This window comes from Topomyia yanbarensis, unplaced genomic scaffold (genome assembly GCF_030247195.1).
Source record: "Topomyia yanbarensis strain Yona2022 unplaced genomic scaffold, ASM3024719v1 HiC_scaffold_4, whole genome shotgun sequence".
In the NCBI taxonomy this organism is placed as follows: Eukaryota; Metazoa; Arthropoda; class Insecta; order Diptera; family Culicidae; genus Topomyia; species Topomyia yanbarensis.
The window spans coordinates 69239-89700 of record NW_026683602.1 but is presented as its reverse complement, the minus strand read 5'-3'; the positions used below and the strand labels follow the sequence as shown (position 1 = coordinate 89700).

The 20462-nt window shown below is 41.0% G+C and overlaps 3 protein-coding genes across 5 annotated transcripts in view; 2 read left to right on the top strand and 1 right to left on the bottom strand.

The window, feature by feature from the left end:
- The window catches only part of LOC131695493 (uncharacterized), a 100918-nt gene that overhangs the window by 18009 nt on the left and 62447 nt on the right, over positions 1-20462 (bottom strand). The gene's annotated exons all lie outside the window — the stretch shown is intronic.
- On the top strand, positions 2744-9921 carry LOC131695473 (probable multidrug resistance-associated protein lethal(2)03659). 3 transcript variants are annotated; one of them, XM_058983994.1, is made up of 6 exons: positions 2744-2878; positions 4831-5391; positions 5564-5789; positions 6349-8261; positions 8323-9422; positions 9483-9921. In XM_058983994.1, the coding sequence occupies exons 2-6, from the start codon at positions 4870-4872 to the stop codon at positions 9748-9750; spliced, it is 4029 nt and encodes a 1342-aa protein (XP_058839977.1). In that variant the 5' UTR covers positions 2744-2878; positions 4831-4869; the 3' UTR covers positions 9751-9921. The 3 variants fall into 3 exon arrangements, with proteins under 3 accessions (XP_058839977.1, XP_058839978.1, XP_058839976.1); XM_058983995.1 differs by lacking the exon at positions 2744-2878 and adding an exon at positions 3462-3634; XM_058983993.1 differs by lacking the exon at positions 2744-2878 and adding an exon at positions 4054-4222.
- LOC131695472 (ATP-binding cassette sub-family C member 4-like) overlaps positions 19778-20462 on the top strand; it is a 37988-nt gene continuing 37303 nt past the window's right edge. Inside the window, exon 1 of the mRNA XM_058983991.1 lies at positions 19778-20085. The gene's annotated coding sequence lies outside the window, so the exon portion shown is untranslated. The remainder of the gene's footprint in view (positions 20086-20462) is intronic.

Sequence of the window (20462 nt, the reverse complement as noted above, 5' to 3'; positions counted from 1 at the left end):
TGTCAATTATTGAATGTACAATACATAAATAGTAGTCAAAAAACAGACAATAAGCTTTTTTCCTTTTTATACGAAATACACGACACGGTGTAATTTGGTTAATATTTACATTTATTTCTGGAAACTTTTCCGTTGTACTGTGCTATATCTCTCACTGAGAAGAACATTGGGTTGAACTAGTTGTGCAGGTCGTTGGAGACTCATCAGTACTTCCACCGTCTACATTGCCGTACAGTCTAGGTGGCCATGCGGTTGAGTCGAGCTTCAGGAAAAGGCCATTCACGATAATTTTCAATTTGTCAGCGAAAATTTCAGCTGGCGTCTTTGGACCCTTGATCTTGGCCGTTACGACATGGTATGCGTTGCCCCAGGGTTTAGCGTGTGCTTCTCTGCATTCAAAAAAAATTCATCTCGGGTTTTTGGAAATCCCAAACATCGGGTAGTTACGATTTTTATTCGGAGCCAAACAAAAATTTCTTCAGTTTGGTTTCGAGGAGCCTGGGCCCTTCGGGCTCTGTGACTGGCTACGTCCTTTCCCGATTTGGCTCAAATTTGAAGCAGACGCAATCGACTCATCATCACATTATTATCACTTTATCATAGCCCAGTATGTCCATTTCAGATAGATTTAGAAATGATACTGTATTATACTTATACCGAAAACTCGGCCGTAATACCTCTATGGTAATAAGAAAAAATGCTCTAATATCAAGACTGTTAATACTAAAACGGTCCCAACAAAAATTCAAAGTCAAATCCTCTCTGCGTCGCGCTCATGTTTTATCAGTTCTTATACACAAAATATTATTGTCATTGTACGGCGCATCAAGCAAAGCGAACACAATGTGGATAAAGACGAGTTTCGATTTTCTCTACACGACATTTTTCGTATTTGAAGATCGGCTCACACTCGGCTATCGTCAAAGCACAGTCAGAAAAAACCGACTCGGAATAATAGTGGTGATGCTACTAGTACAGATTTATCTAGAAAAGTAGAGATTTTTTAAGCGTTTTTGATACAGATTCTGTACGGTACAGATTACAGATATTTGTACGAAAGTAAAGATTAGAACAGATTTCTTTACATTACATTAGGGTAAAAAAATTAACCCCGCGTTGCATTCCAGTAAACAGCAGATAAAGCCGGTTGTCACGGTAAAGATAGATACGTCTACCTTTATCAGGACACATGTTAGTGAACTCGGGCGATTCGTAGTTATGCTGCCTAAGCTCGACCCTCATTATCAGAAGGCAAAGATTAAGCCTGTACGATATTAAGCCTGTTCTAATGACCCTGCCACTTCTAGTTTTCCGATCTGTTTACTTCACATCCTTGCTCTCACTTGAGTACTATGGCTCTAAGTTTCATAACTTTCCCTACCCATTAATCTCTAGCTAATTGAATGTCGTTAAAACGTAAAAAAGAAAATGTGACTAACATAGTCGAAATAAAAAAGGAAAAAAGATAAACGTTGAGTAAGACAGCTGACAGAGTGATGGCGAGAATCTGAAGTGTAGCTGGTACTGACTGAGCTGGAATTAAAGCTGACATTAGAATGCGATATGCGAGAAGCCTGTTTCCAGTAAATCAAAAGGATGAAGTCTGAGTGAAAGCTGAGCGAATCTTCTCGGAGTGCCTACGTTTACTCTGACATGCTCCATTTGATTTACTGCAAGCAGGTTTCTCGCACCTTTTGATATTGCCCGCCCCATCTCAGCTTCTTGCAGCCACTCTGTTGGCCACCTTAGGTTGCGAACAAAGTGGCGGCGAGAATTTGAGCTGGAGCTGATATCGACATTACCTAGGCAAACTCATCCCGCATTCTGACTGGTTTCTTGTGGAATTCCAGTGCAAATAAAACAATCGAGTCGCCTTGTCATTGTATGGGTACAGAATCCGGTACAGATTTTTCTATAGAAGAGTACAGATAGAAAAGATTTTTCAGCTCCCGATGCAGATTTAATTGTGGCAACACTGTGGGGTATTTCGGTCGGTGTTCAATTGAAATTTCTTTTCTACCCCGGACAACAACAGCAAGGTGGTGACTGCACACCACATGAACAGTCTTTCCCGTCATGTACGGGAAGCAAGACCTACGGTTTGGATCCACGTATCCGAACCGAGCACCAAGTTTGGGCCTGGTTCAGGTCCGGACTTGGTAAGGGAAAAAAGGGATGGGCTAGATTAGGGGGCTGGTCCGGATCCGGGAACTTATCCAGATCAGGGTACTGGTTTATATCCGAAAACTGCCTAAAATTTTTATTTCACGATCCAATCTACACAGTAAAAAAGTAATCCTACATGCACTCGAAAAATACCGTTAATACCGCAATGCAAAATTGCGTGGTCTGTTACCAAAAAGACAATAGAATATTACCCAAAAGTAAAAGAAACATACCCGTCGGATTTTGGGTGTTGTTAATCGACACTTTAGTACTTTCAAACACTGGCTTTAGTGTTTTCAAAAATTCTAACGGAGATCCTTGAAAATGAATACAAGCTCCATTCAAAGGCGTGTTGTAACGTACTATTATAAACAACGAGCATCCAGCTCAAACCGGTTCCCCAAATAAATGTGTATCTTATCAGCAGAACTGCCCGATTGCTGTTATTTGAACGGCATAAACAAGGTGACGGCTGTACATAAATACGTAGCTGCCAACAATGGGAGAGCCCATTTGTGAGCATTATTCTATAGTGGGGTCAGTTTGCATCATTCCACGAACGGAATCGGTCACGTTCAGAAAGTATTTGTCTACAAGCTGTTGGATATCTACGTTGTTTCAGCGAGTTGTGAAATCCGATAGGAACACATTCGCGATTCTTTTGGCACGTGATAAGTAGCGAGCTAATAGATGTTAAAGAAAGTAGTTCTAGGTATGCATCAAAAGTGTGTCTTTATAGTTATTGTTGAGTATTGCTTCCGCTGTAAATTAGCTGTACCATAGTGCATTTCGACGATTGTCAATATGAGTGATAAGAGAACAGCATTCTTATCAGCTGTCATCAGATAAGTTAATCGATTATGAGCAACTAGGATCCGTGAGTTCAAAGAAGAATAATATCTTCATAATAGATAGGAATTCTCGGTTAAACCCATTCCAGTGGTGTTGAACCAGAAATGCGGTTGGTCAACACACCGAGTGGCGAACCAAAAACTTGTTGGACCAGGCTGCAATATATGTACTGTTTCCAAAAGTTAAATTTGGGCGCCAACCCGAGAAGTCCTTCTTCGGGACATTTCAAATCATTCTTTGTTTAAATTAAGAAATAAAATCTCGAAATGAAAAAATATATAACAAATCTTAATTTGTGAAATTGAATTTTCAATGTCACCCTATCGAACGACGGAATGAAAATAGCATCAACAAGAAGTGTTGCCAACACGAACGCTACACTAGTTGCGTCGTCGGTGTCGGCGGCGGCAGAAGACAGAGCAACTTCGTTCGTCGTTGGTTCAACCGGTGAATTCCAGATCTGTGTGAAGCGACGACGCCTGCTACGGAACAATCCTGCCTCCAGACTTGGTTGGAAATCGCGTCGCAGTAGCCGAAACGAATTGTGAATCGTGATTTGTTAGGATTTCGCTAACAAGTTTGGTGATGATAAAATTAGTTCTACAGTGATTTGGAGGTGAATTGTTTTTTTCGCTCAAAAAGATGAAATTTCAAATTTTTACTATGCTGCGATATCCGACTACAGGTCAGATGTATTCCGCGATGATGGGAATTTTCACCAACAAAGAACAGCTCCCTTCCTTGGAGTAAGCAAGATGCTAAGGGCACAACAAAAAAGGTTTTGCGCTGCTTTCGCCAGTTGAACGTGAAAAAGCCGGCCCAAACCAGCGCAAGGCGAAAACTATGCAACCGGGCAGCATGAATGCAGCATAGAAAGAGAGCGCTCGTCTGACCCTGAAAAAAAGTTCAATGTTCTCTCAAAACACTACGCCTTCTTTGTATTCTCACCCGTGCGTGAGAATGAGAGAATGGGGCGCATTTATGCTACTCGCTTGCTACGTCCGGTGTATGCTACACACAGTGGGGTGGCGTCGCTCTTGCCGCGAGCACGACACAGTCAGTCAGTCATAGTGAAGTTATCGTTCGCCGAGGCAAGACCGAGTGAATTTTTGCGCGTGCTCGTCAGTCCGGTTTCCTCCGGTTCGACCCATATTCTGATGGGTTTAGGGATAGACAGCTGTTTCTCTTTTCTGCTAGACTGCGTGTAAGTGCAATGACTTTCCAAGTATCAACAAATCGGCGCAGTGGCGACGTTTATAGCTTTGCGGGCTGGCAGGGGATGGGATGTGAAGTGAACCTTTCTAAACGCAGACAAAACATGTGGGGAAGTGTGTGAGGCGTGTTTGGTATGACGACGCGTCATTCGAACGCAAGAATTTTCTTTCACAGAATGATTTAATCGATAAGCGGAGTCGTGATTCGGGGTGCAATTTTCGTGTAAACGGCAAACTATTGGGAACGGGAACAATTATTCAGCATAATACTGCGAAATCCAGTGCTGTTGTAATGATGAGCTTCCGCATTGAAACGAGTGAAAAAGTAGTGGTCAGCAAATCGGTTCGATCCAGTAGTCCAAACGAGTGCACATCACTGATGGCGATTGCATGTATTTCGCGGAATTCAGTCAAATCGCCGCTCCCGCGTCCACTCGTGGCAATGAACTTATGGATGATGCTTTTATGTCTGTTATATCGTACCGTGCCTACCGTTGTGTACAATCGGTCACACCTATCTAATTACCATTGCTTTTCAATTGTAAAAAATGTGATTGCCATAACATCTAATGCCGAACCTCTCCATCTATTCGCGTAGATCAATCACCCGTACCAATAGCCGCCATTTCACCACACAATGAACCGGGACAAAGAATACAACAAGAACAAACCGGAAAACCCGATTCGTAATGCGTCCTTCCTGTCGCGACAGACCTTCTGGTGGTTGAAGGAAATTTTCCGGGCCGGTTTGCGGAACGAGATCACGGAAGATCTACTGTATGCTACACTGCCCGAGCATAAAAGTGGCCGCCTGACGATCAAATTCGAGCGACTGTGGGCCGAGGAGCTTCAGCGGCAGCAACCTAGCCTGTTGCGGACGTTTTTCCGAGCGTACGGGAAGGCTACGCTGTTCTGGGGACTGCTGTTCTCTGTGCTTGAAACGGCCAATCGGGTGGCTCAAGTGTTGTTCCTCGGGGCGTTGGTATCGTACTTTTCGCCCGGTCAAACGGACATCAGTGAACGCCATGCCTACTACTACGCTGCGGGAGTGATTTTCTGCTCGCTTGTTCCTGTAATTACATTCCATCCATTTATTCTGTACATTTTCGAGATCGGTATGAAGCTTCGCATCGGTGCCTCCTGCCTGATCTACAGCAAGGTGAGTAACCGAGTAAGCTTATCTAAATAATAGCCTGGTGTCGCGTGTCATCAATCATGTGCGTAGATAAAGCGAATGGTAAATATTGCAGATTCTCGGAAATTAGAGCACCGTTGCTAACTGGGCCGTGTTGGGAGTTATTATCTAACAGCTTTTTTTTTGTTATTTCCAGTCAATGAAGCTAACGAAATCGGCAGCCAATACCGACGGGCTAAGTGGAAAAATCATCAATCTCCTATCCAATGATGTGGGCCGATTCGATATTGCTCTCTGCTTCGTTCACGATCTTTGGAAAGGACCCGCCGAATGTTTTCTGCTGGGATACTTCATCTATCTGGAGGTGGGATATTCCGGCTTGCTCGGGATGGCATTCCTGCTCAGTTTTATTCCACTGCAAGGTATGATGTACATTATGAATAAGGTATGCATTAAAAATGGACTTATTTCGGATGGCGATGAAAAAACAACAACAAAAGATAGTTCAATGGATCAAATTTTCCTTAAAACTTACACTTGTTACGCCTGCTACAATAAAATTTTGCCCTGCCGAGTAGTCTTGCGGTAGTTAGCTGGAACCTTAGCCGTGACCGACGAAAAGATGGATGTCAGCAGGTTCTCAGGTCATCCGTGGCCTCTGCGATCAGCGATATTGGAGTAGATCTAGAAAGAGGAAGCTATAAAAGCCGGGTCGACCGTATCCGGCGGACACGCTGTTCCTCACGATGTCCAACTTCTTCACTCAGGGGTGGATCTGGCACTACGAACAATCCATCGAACGTAGTTGTTCCTCGTCATTACAGCTGAATATATCGTCGTGGTTCGTCAAGGCTGTTGAAAATTAACTGATAACTTTTTGATTTTTTCCGCACAAAATAGGATTGCTACGAATCCATTTTTTAATGCATGCCTTACCAGCACATTCCGATTGTCACTCTAACTGTCGTTATTCTCCCGCAGCCTGGATCGGTAAAAAGGCCGCCACCTACAGGATGAAGGCAGCCAAACGAACGGACAGCCGGGTGCGCTTCATGAATGAAATCATCCAGGGTATTCAGGTGATTAAGATGTACACCTGGGAAAGCTCATTCGCTAAGATGGTGAAGCAGATTCGGCGCAAAGAAATCAACGCCATCCGGGGTGGAGCCTACGTACGAGCTACGCTGACCTCGTTCTTTGTGATATCACGAGTTTCGATCTTCCTTAGCTTGCTATCTTACACGTACACGGGAAATCTAATCACTGCTCGGAAGGTGTTCATCGTGTCCAGGTTCTACACTATCTTGAATGATTCGATGGTGCATTTTTGGCCGATGGCAATTACTTTCTGTGCGGAAGGATACATTTCGGTGAAACGAACGCAGGATTTCCTGCTGACGATGGAGGGAAAGGCGAAAACCAAAGCGACAGAAATTGCCCAGAAAATTACGGCTAATAGTAGTGTTTTGATTGAGAATGAAGAGAAGAAGTCTGCGGCGAATAATGGAATGGTTGAGCACAGTGAGGAAGCAGAACGGTTACTCATAGCGAGGAGGGTTGTGAATTTCAATAGCGAGAAGAAAGGGATTGTAATGGAAGACGTTACGGCTAGATGGTTTATGAGTGAAGAAGAGTCAAACGTTGGCGTGACTTCGGTGACTACTACGATCGAAGCAGGCCGGCTATGCGTAGTGATTGGACCGGTTGGTTCAGGAAAGACCACTCTTCTACAAGTTATGTTAGGAGAGTTGGAGGTAGATGAGGGATTGGTACAGATAAATGGAACGATAAGTTATGCAGCACAGGAACCGTGGCTGTTTGGAGATAGCATACGGAACAATATTCTGTTTGTTGAAGAGTACGACGAACAAAGGTACTTAACAGTGATCAAGATATGTGCATTGGAGCGAGACTTTGAGATGTTACCGCATGGAGATCAAACGATCGTCGGAGAACGTGGCATTAGTCTCAGTGGAGGACAGAAGGCAAGAGTCAGTCTGGCACGGGCTGTCTACAAAAAGAGCGACATCTACCTCCTGGACGATCCACTATCGGCTGTTGACACTCATGTTGGCAAACACATATTCGAAATGTGCATCCGCGATTTTCTAGCCGATAAAGTTTGCGTGTTGGTGACGCATCAGTTGCAGTATTTAAAGGACGTACAACACGTTTTGTTAATGGAAGCAGGATCGGTAGAGACACAGGGAACGTTCCGAGAGTTGAAAAGGACACGGCTCGATTCAATCACGTCGCTGAGTTCGGAGGACTCTTCGACGGAGAATAAATTTGAGGAAGACTTCAAAAAAGTGACAGCTCACAGCGAAAGCATGGTTCTGGATGATGAAAAGCAAGAGGAAGAGAAAGAATCTCAAGGACAGGGTACAGTGAAGCTGTCAGTGTACAAAACCTACATCACAGCGATCGACAGCTACTTGTGGATATTTTTCATTGCATTGTTTATAATCCTAGCACAATTCGCTACGAGTGGTGTTGACTACTTCGTAGCTGAGTGGGTTAACTGGGAAGAATCGTTGGGTGCCAGCACAGTCTCGTTTAAGAATAATCAATCCATTGGGGATCTACTAGATACCAACGAAACACTAGACACGGAAGCGACGGGAAATCACAACGATGAAAGATGGGAGTACATTCACACTTACGCCATTCTACTTGGTCTGTTTGTTTATCTGATTGTCCAGCGCACCTTCTCATTCTATCACGCGTGCTTACGAATCTCAATGAAATTTCACGATCGAATGTTCCGTGGCTTAACCCGAGCAACAATGCGGTTCTTTAATACTAACCCTTCGGGGCGAATTTTAAATCGCTTTTCCAAGGATATTGGATCAATCGATACCTCCCTACCATTATCTCTATTCGAATGTTGTGTGGTAAGTATGCGGAACAAGTTATCATTCAATACGTTGACACTTATCCATTTATTCTAAACAGTTCATACTGGACATGATTACCGTAGTATCACTAGTGTCGATCGTCAATTACTGGTTCCTTCTACCGACGGTTATAGCTGCCATCGTCATGTACTACTTCCGCCGGATTTACCTCACCAGTTCGCGGGTTGTCAAACGCATCGAATCGGTCAATCGATCGCCACTCTTCTCCCAGACGAACGCAACACTCCAGGGCCTGTCGACGATTCGTGCCTTTCAGGCGCAGGACACGCTGGTCCGAGAATTCAACGAACAAATGGATGCTAACACATCCGCCTGGTACATTTTCATTACCACAACAAGGGCGTTCGCTTTCTGGTTGGACTTTCTGTGTGTGATCTACATAGCGGTTATCACCTTAACCTTCGTCATGTGGGGACAGAACGTACTTGGAGGAAGCGTTGGTTTAGCGATTACCCAAACTATGGGCCTGATAGGAATGTGCCAGTGGGGTTTTCGACAATCGGCCGAGCTTGAAAATCAAATGGTCTCAGTGGAGAGAGCGGTCGAGTATACGAACTTAAAATCAGAGCCGCCGCTGGAATCAGCACATAAGTACAGACCGCAAAGGAATTGGCCCGAGGACGGTATGGTGAAGTTTGTGAATGTGGAGCTAAGCTACTCGGAAGACGGGGAAAAGGTTTTGAAGGATTTGAACTTTTCCATTCAGCCTAATGAGAAGATTGGGATAGTCGGTCGGACAGGAGCTGGCAAGTCTTCACTCATTCAGGCATTGTTCCGACTAGCTCCCTATGAAGGAGTGATCGAGATCGATGGTATTGATACGAAGACACTTGGGTTGAAGGATCTGAGAAGCAAGATATCGATCATTCCGCAGGATCCGATTTTGTTTTCCGGGACTCTACGAAGTAATTTGGATCCGTGCGAGGAGAAGACCGACGAAGAACTGTGGAATGCTTTGGATCAGGTGGAATTGAAAGAGGCTGTTTCCTCTCTGGCTGGCGGATTGGAATGTAAGATGTCCGACGGTGGCAGCAACTTCAGCATGGGCCAACGACAGCTGGTTTGTCTAGCTAGAGCCATACTTAGGAAGAACAAAATTCTAGTTTTAGATGAAGCTACCGCCAACGTTGACCCGGAGTAAGTATTTCTACTGCTATATACTGTTGATATGAAAATAACCAAATCGATCATCCGTAGGACGGATAAACTAATTCAAACTACGATTCGCACACAATTCGCCGACTGCACAGTATTAACCATCGCTCACCGGCTGCACACGGTCATGGATAGTGACAGGGTGCTGGTGATGGATGCCGGTCGAGTGGTAGAATTTGGACACCCTCATAAGTTAATGCACGGAGCAACCGGCTATCTGCGAAGGCTGGTAGAGCAAACCGGAGTGGCAACGGCCGCTTCGTTGATACGGATTGCCGACGAGAGCCATAAAATTAAAATCAAAATGTAGTGGCGAAGTAGAAGCGTACCCTGACACCACTTAAAAACAGGAACTGCCTCAATCAACTAGAAAACTTAAGGGACTAAAGTGCTTACAAACTTTTTTTACGAAATTTAGCTGCTAGCTTTTACAACCTAGACCACAATTTTATACTGTTAGAGAAGAGATAAATAATTAGTACAAAAATGGCGTCGTTTCTAATGTCACAGCCTTTACCGCAGTGCATTTTTGTATTAATTGAATCCGTCGTTCTGTTCTGGCGATTCATAGAGTAAGGCACTCATCATGTGCGCGTACGATCGTAGCACTACTCCTACAATTGTCCTTTATACTAATAACCGGCTGTCGAAATAGAAGGTATTGTAGTACCAAGGTTTTGCCTTTTAAATCCGTCAATCATTGAATTTGTTCCCGTTCAAATGGTACTGATGGACCTTTGATACCATGTCAGTAGTTTCACTTTCAGAATGACGAAGTTTGCCAACAAACAACAATCATTCATTCGGTCCTTGATTGGCATGCGATTAATAGGCTGTAATTGGCTTTGTCTCCCGTTTTTTTAGTGGATGGATGTGAGTTTCATTTGTCTGCGCACAGTTCATGGCGAACACAACGGATTCGTGTGTGATGATCGTACATGTAGAAAGAGCGTATGAATGAATGGAAGCCAGGACCGGTTCGAAAACAAATAACAAGATAACCTTTTGATTTCCTCTTTGCTATGGTTCGCCGCCGCATTACGAATGGTATCTCGTTTAGGCGGAAAATCTACGCACAATGGAATTGCTATTTTTAGAAATATTACACTGTGTTTGGCAGCCGAAGCGCGCTTTGGTTTGGCTCTGTTTATCGGAAATTCTTCTTGACCCTTTAAGCACCAGTTGCATCATATTTTGGGGGAAAACGTAGTTGAATGTTCCGCGGCCTCAGGGACCAGATGGGGATACGGCACTAAAGCCCCACTTCGAAATTTTTCAAAAATAACAACAAACAAATTATTTCCAGCCACCAAAGACAACATCACGCTTCTGTTTCTGCTCGAGTCATCGCGAAACGAACGATAAAGGCAGTTACTTTTATATGTGCCTTGTCACACTGACAAAAGAAACTGTTACTTTGTTTCGTCCCGATTCTCGTGATTTATCGAAAAAGGATGAAAAAATATAAAAAAAAACTGAGGCCATAATAAAGTTTGATATTAAAATGACAAGTTTTTAAATTGCACACAAAACCGTGATGTTTTTAACAATCAGGGCCAAAAGTGGTAAAACTTCGTTTTTACTGAGATGCTAGTTCTTTTACTCACGAATTAAATACATTGGTACATCGGATGCCAATTGCTGCTAAAACATATTAATCAATCAATCAAATATGTATCTATCAATGTTTGGTTCCCATTTTCGCTCTTGGATTTCGGTCGATTTCTACAGTTAATATTTAATGTCGGTAGAAGTTTCAAAACAACATGACGATATAGCAAACAGACATCAATAAGCGACCAAGGAGAGCGACTAAAATGTTGCGACTGGTTGAATCTATAAGACAATAATGTTTGGATTCTATGTATCCAGTATGTGATAGTCTCTAGTTTTTTATGCTTTATGGAATAAAAAGAGAAAGTTGGATACTGTCGAAAATTGAAGATCTTTTCATGCCAACAGCATAAAAAACAAAGCTTTAAGACTACCTTATTTTATTAGCTACAGGAGACAGAGTTTTTATGCGTACTACAATGTTGCTGGATTTTAATTCTTCTAAAATTTTGCACGTTGTATCTCTTCGAACAAAAAGCTTGTTTCTGCCACGTCTTTTCAATAATATCTGGAATATGATCGTAAACTCCAAAGGAAGCTCTACAAACTCTTGTTATGATACCAAATAGCTAAAATTAGTAGTTCGGACACAGTGAGGGAAAGTTAAAAAAATTGTATATAATTTCTGGAGAAATTTTAGAATAGGACGTAAGTAACGATGAGAGATTCTCTTTGAGGTATTTCTCTTTTCCTCATTACACCGTCATTTCGCCATTTACTACTCCACTCTTGGTGTAATATTCTGATAAAAACCGTCGGTGTTCGATATATACTGGAAAATTAGTGCACAGTGACGTTGTAATAATCGAAAGAGAAGGAAACAAAGAGAGGCTCTGAAGGTTACTTACGTCCTATTTTGAATTTTCTCCAGATTTGACCACCATTAGCAGTGGTATCAGAATAATTGAATATTTCGCCAATAGGTTTTTGCTTATTATCTTCTTCCGCAAGCGTTGGAGCGTTTTACGGTCTTCGAAACTGCGTTTTCTTATTAAATCTCATATGAATAGCATATATCGATTTATTTTTAGGAGGCAATGGGAGGAATTATTTTGTAAAAGTTAATTTTCTCGAGCGAAATCCCATGTAGCAAATAATTTTACCAGTCATGCTCAAATTTTGCACAGATATTCTAGGACCCAAATTCAATGTAGTATGATTTAGATTACAAATATCAAAAAAACGAGTAAGCGCCAAATTCACGCGATTGCACAGAATAGGAGTAAAGCCATGTCAAGTGATCCTCGATTTTTTCGCAAAATCACCGATCTTCTTAAGGTATATTTTATTGTATAGGGATTATGGTGAATAGCTTTTGGTATTAATATTTCGTTACAATTCCTTTTTTTCTTTAAGATATTAACCCTTAAACTTTATTGCATGATAAAATTGAAAATTTTATATCTCAAAAACTACTGAAGATAATTCAATGAATTTTTGCATACTTATGGAATGATATTTGCACTATCTTATAAAAATATTTTTACTTTATAATTGCGTGAATAACGGTACTTTGCATCTATTTAAAATTTTCAATTGTATTTTTTCTTGTGTTCTTCACGCTAAAAATTTTCAAAACGTATGTTAAGTTATGCGGCAATCTTTCACCTTCAATAATCTGTATTTATAATTTTTCATTTTTGTTCCTATCGAGAGTTATGGAGGATTTTGTAACAGTGCGCTGTTTCAACGCACGGCCCACTTTGATGCAGCCCGCGAGAACGTTCATATTGGCAACGTCGCACGTCACTACGTCAGAAAGCGCATCGTGTAGGAAGTGCGCATCGCATGACTAAAAGAAACCATATCTCTCGATTAGCGCAAAAGGGCAAACTTTTCAATACGAATTATCGAAGGTAATTTTTTTCCGGATATTTTGAGATGCGTTAAATTTTTTTGACTGAAGTGCACAACGAAAATTATAGTTGTTAAATATATTTTATATTATTATAATTTAACGCTACTAACGATTAACATCTTTAAAAACACTTTTGTTAGTCAAAATACATCTACGTTATATCCAAATTCTTTTTTAGTCTACAACATTACTATATGAAAGTGGAAAATCTTATGCCAACAGCATTTTATTTCACGTTTTTATTTTCACCGAGTGAACAACGATGTGTCTTTTGAAAAAAGTTTACGTAAAATCTGTTGTTCAATCGCATCGATGTTGGGGTTTTTTATCACTATTGCTTCTGTTAATTCTGTTGATTGGTGGTTCTCCAAGTTCTGGTACGATATTATTTATTTTTGTCGAATTTCAATTATTCATCAACGATCTTTATTTCAAAATCCTCGTTACAGTTTTCCGCATGTACCTGTTGAGTCATCGAATATTCCAGTTCCATTACTTTGGCAAACACTATAAGAAGAAAAATTAAACGCGTAAATTTTCCTATATTTTAAACGCGTTATAGAGGAACCCATTACTATAAACATTGGATGTAAAATCGAAAATTTAAGGAAAATTGTGTTTTGTTCATGTCCATATTTATTTTCGTTGTATTTTTTGCGCCCATTACGACATATGCTACACATGTGTTGACCAATATAATTTTTAAATTTATCACTCCACATGGATGCCATAAAAACAAGATACGACGAACATATTTATGAATTTTTTTTAACGGAATACATCATTCGTGTGATCGACCCATATTTATAACATAAATCAATCGAATGTTTTTTTGAGCAAATATTGTATATCTTGAGATAATATAGCATTTCGTCCAGTTCTCTCTATATGGGAAACGCCCAAGTGCGATCGAAACAAAAACAAACGTCAAAACGTTTTCTCACTCGCACTGATGCAAATTAAATGAGCGCGTAATTTAACGCACGACCCGATGACGCATGGCTGAAAAGGCGCTATGTGGATTTAAGAAAAGATTCACAATCTACCTCTTAGACAAAACCAAGTGAAAATAAAACGTGGTGAAATATGTCAATTTGTGAAAAATATGCTAACGCAGATTAAAACATGCCCACTGCTCAACTTTGCTCATCGGCTGGCAATAACCGAGCGCACTTGTCCGAGGTATTGAGTGACAGAAAATTAAATAACTCTTGAACAATATAATAACGCTAAAGAGCATGCAAATTACTCAGAAAAAATTCACTTTCAATTATCCATAAAGAAAAGCTTGTCTTTTTGCTTTAATCTCAGAGATGCCATTTTTGAACATGAGATACGCTCCTTCAAAGCGATGCGCATTAGGACGTTGCGACGTGCGGCATTGCCAATAGGTACGTTCTCGCGGGTTGCATCAAAATGAGCCATGCGTTGAAACAGCGCACAGTTACAAAATCCTCTATAACTCTCGATAGGAACAAAAATGAAAAATTATAAATACAGATTATTGAAGGTAAAAGATTTTCGCATAATTTGACATAAGTTTTGAAAATTTTTAGCGTGAAGAACACAAGCAGAAATACAACTGAAAACTTTAAATAGATGCAAAGTACCGTTATTTACACAATTATAAACCAAAAACATTTTTATAAGATAGTGCAAATATCATTCCATAAGTGTGCAAAAATTCATTGAATTATCTTCAGTAGTTTTTGAGATACAAAATTTTCAATTTTATCATGCAATAAAGTTTAAGGGTTAATATCTTAAAGAAAAAAAGGAATTGTAACGAAATATTTATACCAAAAGCTAATCACCATAATCCCTATACAATAAATTATACCTCATGAAGATCGGTGATTTTGCGAAAAATTCGAGGATCACTTGACATGGCTTTACTCATAGGTAAAATAAGCGTTGAATCGTTCCTCCACCTCTACAAATCGCCTACGAGAGCAGAAATTTCCGGGCAAATTTGACATTCTCTTCTCTCGGACATTCAGCATCAGAATTGATACATTTTCGCATTAATTTTTTAAACCGCGCAGTTTTTAAAAAAATCTGCACACATTAGGTATTGTTTTAAATAACACTTGAAGACGAGAAACGTCAGAATATTTATCACAATTCTTCGTCCACTTGGATTTTGAATCATTTAATTTCAACAGCAGCGTGGTTGTCATCCCCTAGGAGATAGATAACATTCCATTGTCTTTCTTCGTGTAGTACTCGGCGGTTAGAAATATCACAGCCAAGAATTGATCCATTGCTGGATTGCTACTTCTATGCCGTAGAAGCGGGCCCGTAGCATTATTATAAAATTGTTACAGCCCTACCCAGAGCCAACCAGTCCTACACTAACTTCAATCCCTGGTTGAAATGTCACCTGAGATTTTTGATGTCTCTGGAAATGAATTGTTTCATTTTAAATTTCCAAGACCTGGAACTGTTTCTTCGACTGCTTCCTTGGGCTAGTATACTTACAAGCACTCTCATCTGCTTATTACTTTAAGCAGCAGTAAAAGATGTCCCCACATGGTGGATATCCTGTGCCAAGAGAACATAATAATTTGTCATGGTGAGTGGTGAATCTCTTTTCAATATTTCTGCAAAATAGTATTAGAGCGTTGTGTAAAGGAACGTTTACGATTCCTCGAGTGCCGTGTTGGATGGGAAATATCAATTTCTTCTATTCAGTACGATTGCAATTCAAAATCTGCGCTCACTGGAGCAAGCAGGTTTTGATACAGGCAACCCGGTGCCTCCGTAGATGCATGCATTAAAAACTGGAATCGGTGACGACACCGTCGATCGCCACGTTGTGAACGGGCATGTACACGTGGTAGTCCTTCATAGAGGGCTTGGCGTCAGTAACGTCATTTGCTTGATTTTTGTGATGGTATCCAACGGGGAAAACAGATCGAAATGGTGAGTTAAACATAAGCAATTATGTGAAAACATTCCCCCTAGAGGCAGGATTCAAATCTGCAACCCTCGAAACTCCGGCCCAATGCAGAAGCCCTTATGTGATCTGTGGACTATGATGACGTCCCAGAAAGAACACATGATGATCGCATTGGCGACAGTGATCGTGTGACCTCGCTCTAGACACGGACAAAAAACACCGATTGACTCTTTGAATATTCATAAAACAATTTCGCCGATGAAATATGTTGGAGTTGAGTTGAGACTAGGGCTTGCAAAGACAGCTTTTAATATTTTTGTTGCCAAATGTTTTTCTGAAAAATGTTCCCCGCTTAGTGCTTTTAATATTTAAAGTGAGATTTTCAAAAGATTTTTTTTTCTTGAATTGACACGTTTAAAGCGTTTTTAAAACAATTGGCATACAAACATTAAAAGCTGCATTTCCAAGCTCAAGTCTCATTTTAACTCAAAAAAAATTCCATATCCCAGACAGGCATTTTTTTAGAGATTATGTGAAAAAATTTCCCGCAGGGTATCTAGCGGGAAAATTAAATAGATGTAATGCGTTGGGTGGCCGCGGCTACCCAACACATTACATCTATTTAATTTTCCCGCTAGATAGAATTTTTTCACATAATCTCTAAAAAATGCCTGTCTGGGATATGGAAATTTTTTGAGTTAAGATGAGACTTGAGCTTGGGAATGCAGCTTTTAATGTTTGTATGCCAATTGTTTTAAAAACGCTTTAAACGTGTCAATTCAAGAAAAAAACTCAGTTTAAATATTAAAAACAACATTTTTCAGAAAAACATTTGGCAACAAAAATATTAAAAGCTGTCTCCTAAAACCCAAGTCTCAACTCAACTCCAACATATTTCATGGACGAAATTGTTTTATGAATATTCAAAGAGTCAATTGGTGTTTTTCACAAGTGAAAATTTATGCACGACCACTTTGCTCAACCCCTTAATCATGTCTGATTGAGCTCAACTTTTTCATAGAGACTGTTTTCTAGATGCTAATGCTGCTGATGTGTGTCCGGTTACAAAATTCGATGATCACTTTTTCCTCATACATGCCATTGGCATCCTAATATATACAGTTTCCTGAATAGATGCACACTCTGTCGCCTTCAAACACCTAGCGTCGAATGATTTTGTGAATATACAGTTGAAGATTTGCGGCTGGAATTAACATAAAATGAGCGACAAACTAACACGAACATCGGTCGAATTAGTTTGAAATATGGCGTGGGAATTTATGGAAATAAACATAACAATTGGTGAAGAAACAAATATTCAAATAAATTCTTCGTATTTTTGTGTAGCCTCTATGATGGATTGCCCTTAATGCGCAAATTGGTCTCATTCAATTTTCCCTTTTGGGAATTAATATTGCATAGTGCTAGGCGTTTGGTTCCCTAACCAAACAACAGAAGTTCGTTCCCGCTTTCTCATCGGCTAACCAGTGCTTCTGTGTTTACTTCCCGGGACATCACTAGGGACAAACAAGTTGCTTTAGGCGTTTACGCGTGTTGTGTGAACTGTTTTTGTGTCTAACTAGTGTTCATTTGGGTACTAGTTTAGATACATTGTGTAACTAGAGACCCAGTTGGTGCTATTTACCACCCTACTTGGGACCAGCCAGTTGATTAAGTGTTCACACAAGACATGTGATTTTTTGAATTTAGTGTGTAAGTGGTGCCAAGATTGTGTCAGTTACTGAAGAGGAGTCGCAGAAACTTTCATGTGTAGATCTGAAAAAAGCACATTTGGTACATATTGATATGACGTTTTACAGAAGAAATACGTCCAATTTTTCATGCAAGGTACATGAATACATCAACAAAAGGACGTACCACATCTGAATAAAATTCACATAAAAAGTCATAGTAGAATCAAAAAAACATTTTCTCCGCTCCCATGACTGCAAGGGTTGACCGGAATGATTTGGTAAACCAAGCGCACACGGAAGCTTGCTGAACCCCACCCTCTGTCCGCACAGCTCGGAAGTGGGGCACGCGAAATCCAACATGACGCCACTCGGAATCGATTCGAACCCGTTTCGGACCAGTCAAAATAGTGCTTGATGTTGATGTGTGCACTATTGCTCTTCATGTTTGCTGCTAGCTACAGTAGGGAAGTAGGGTTGATGTACCAATTGTCACATGCTTATGGAAAACTTTTGTTAAAATCGATGAAAAGATCTACGGTCACTGTTTATATGTTAAACGAAACGCTTTCAATCCCTATTTCCTAGAAAAAAATATAAAGACTGCTTACTAAGCAATTTATGTATTTGAAACCGCTTGTACTGCTATAGGAATGCATGTACCAATAGTTGTCCCATAGCTAATTTCGGTTCCTATTGTTCCTTAATTAGGCATACTATTGGTACACCTCAACTGTAGGAGCACCCACCCTACTAAAAAGTTGAGAATGATTTTTGTACCACTGCCACTTTGACTGTGGATTACGCCCCGATCAAGTCGACCTTGACTGAGTGATGACGAGTAGATTTCGGGTGGAATAAAATTGACGTATACATTCGGTAGGTAGATACAGAACAACACACCTACACAGACGAACGGATGGTGACTTTGTTGTCGTCGTCGTCGTTGGTCGTGAGGAACGAACACGGTGAAGGTCGCGCTCGCGGATCAACGCATTCCGAAACGGTGGGTGATGGGTTTCATTAACAGTATTTTTTGTTTTGGGTTTTTATCGGGCAGGTATCAACCGGGCCGCCGGTGGCACAATCCCACCGATACTATCAGCTCTTGTGCTTCGGATTTATGCGTAATTGGTGTTGATGGTTGGATTTGACAGCGGAACGCGATAATGAATTTATAGATTGGAATAATTTGGACTTGGAGGATTATTGCGTGTATGTAGGTGGGAAGGTGGATTGTGATGGCCATCTAAGCGGTTTCTGGACATTAAACGCATTGATTGAGACGGCGTCGATTCTATTGTTCTTCATGGCATCAAAAACTGAATTTTGTTCTGGTAACTGTATGTCACCAACCGAAATGTAGGGGATGCATGCTCATCTTACCTCCAGTTTCCCTAGGACGTGATACGGTTAAACAATGCTATCTCAAAATACCGCGAGTTCTAAATACGCTTGAACGTTGATAATTAACCAACCGAAATCAGCAGGACAATTAAGGCGGGTGAATTAAAATGAGGTTAATTAAAAAAATATGTAAAATTTGTAGATAGTGTATAAGTTGCCCTACCGTACCTCTCGGCCCTTTCCGATGGAAACGCATGGCCGTTCACTGACCAACTGTGGTTCCAAGCGTCTCCATCCGAGTTAAGTAGAGAAAAAACTTATCGCATCATATTTCAACGAGTGGATAGCGAAAGTACATCACTATGCAGAAAGTCACTGCTCGTTGAGAATGAGTCGGGTCGGAAGTCCTGTAAATCAAGCTTAAAAATGGTGCCCTCAATTGAGCTCTCGTACATCTGCCAAAGTTGCGATATCTTCTCGTCCCATTCCTTCAACATCAGTGGTTTTCCTATGGTCTTACATTGGCGGACGAAAGAGGATACATGGTAGGAGAGGGTCTGGTTTGCACGTAGAAATCACAAACATACAAAAAAATAGCTGCAATGCGACATTCGTTTTCCCGTACGTTCGGAGTTCGTTTCAGCGGTGGCAGTGGCAAGTAGTCAGTGTAGTTTCAACGTGCTACCAACTGGCGCCACGTGTTTGCCAGGGAGTTTGTGCATGGTGACAGTTTCTTTGTGTTCAAACATGACTCAAAATGACACGAGTGTGTGTACGTGAGCTGCACCCATACCAAAAAACGAGCAAAAGTCTGCTTTCCCGTCGATGGCTTATATTAGAATGAATTTAGTGAAAATAGACAAACAACAAATCAGCTGTTTTTAGCGAACAATGTAAGATCTTCATTCGCTCTCAAACAACCATCAGTGGAGCTCAGACAAACAGCTCAGCGACCGTTTGTATTTTCGCACTCGCTGAACAAAAGAGCGAGAGAGTATCCAGACACCGCAATCTGCGAGAGCGATGATTAGTCGCAGCTCTTCCTTCGCTGGGAGCTGGATGGTGAAGAGGGTCCACACCGGTCGACTATGAGTTAGTTGCTATTAATAAGCGGTTCCGAATTCGCGCATTTTTCGTGACACCGTTTCACGCGATTTCGCGGAGCCGCGAAGACAATTTTCGTAGGAAACAAAAACCAAAAAAAAACACCCTTATCACATCTTCGGCGAATGAGTACGTAGTGTTAAAATCTTATTATTTGCAGATCATATTAAACAAAAACAGGCTGGTATCTGCAGTGGCTTCAGCAGCTTCATTCGTGTGAAAGTGACCCTCATGTTGTGCACCAAAAAAAAAAAGAATGGAATTTCGATTCTACTAATTAATTTGTTGTGACGCTGTAGATTGGATCACAAGACATAGCAATTAGATTCAATTGATTCGCGACGATTGACTGAATCAACAACCGATGATGGTTTTGGTGGCCGGCATGCCCGCATGGTTGCGCACATCTACGAAGTGAAGATGACAGATGAGCAGAGGTCACTCTGTGCGGTTATGGTCTGTGGTCACATAATTTCGCAGAGAAATTTCGGTCCGTCTCGTTATCA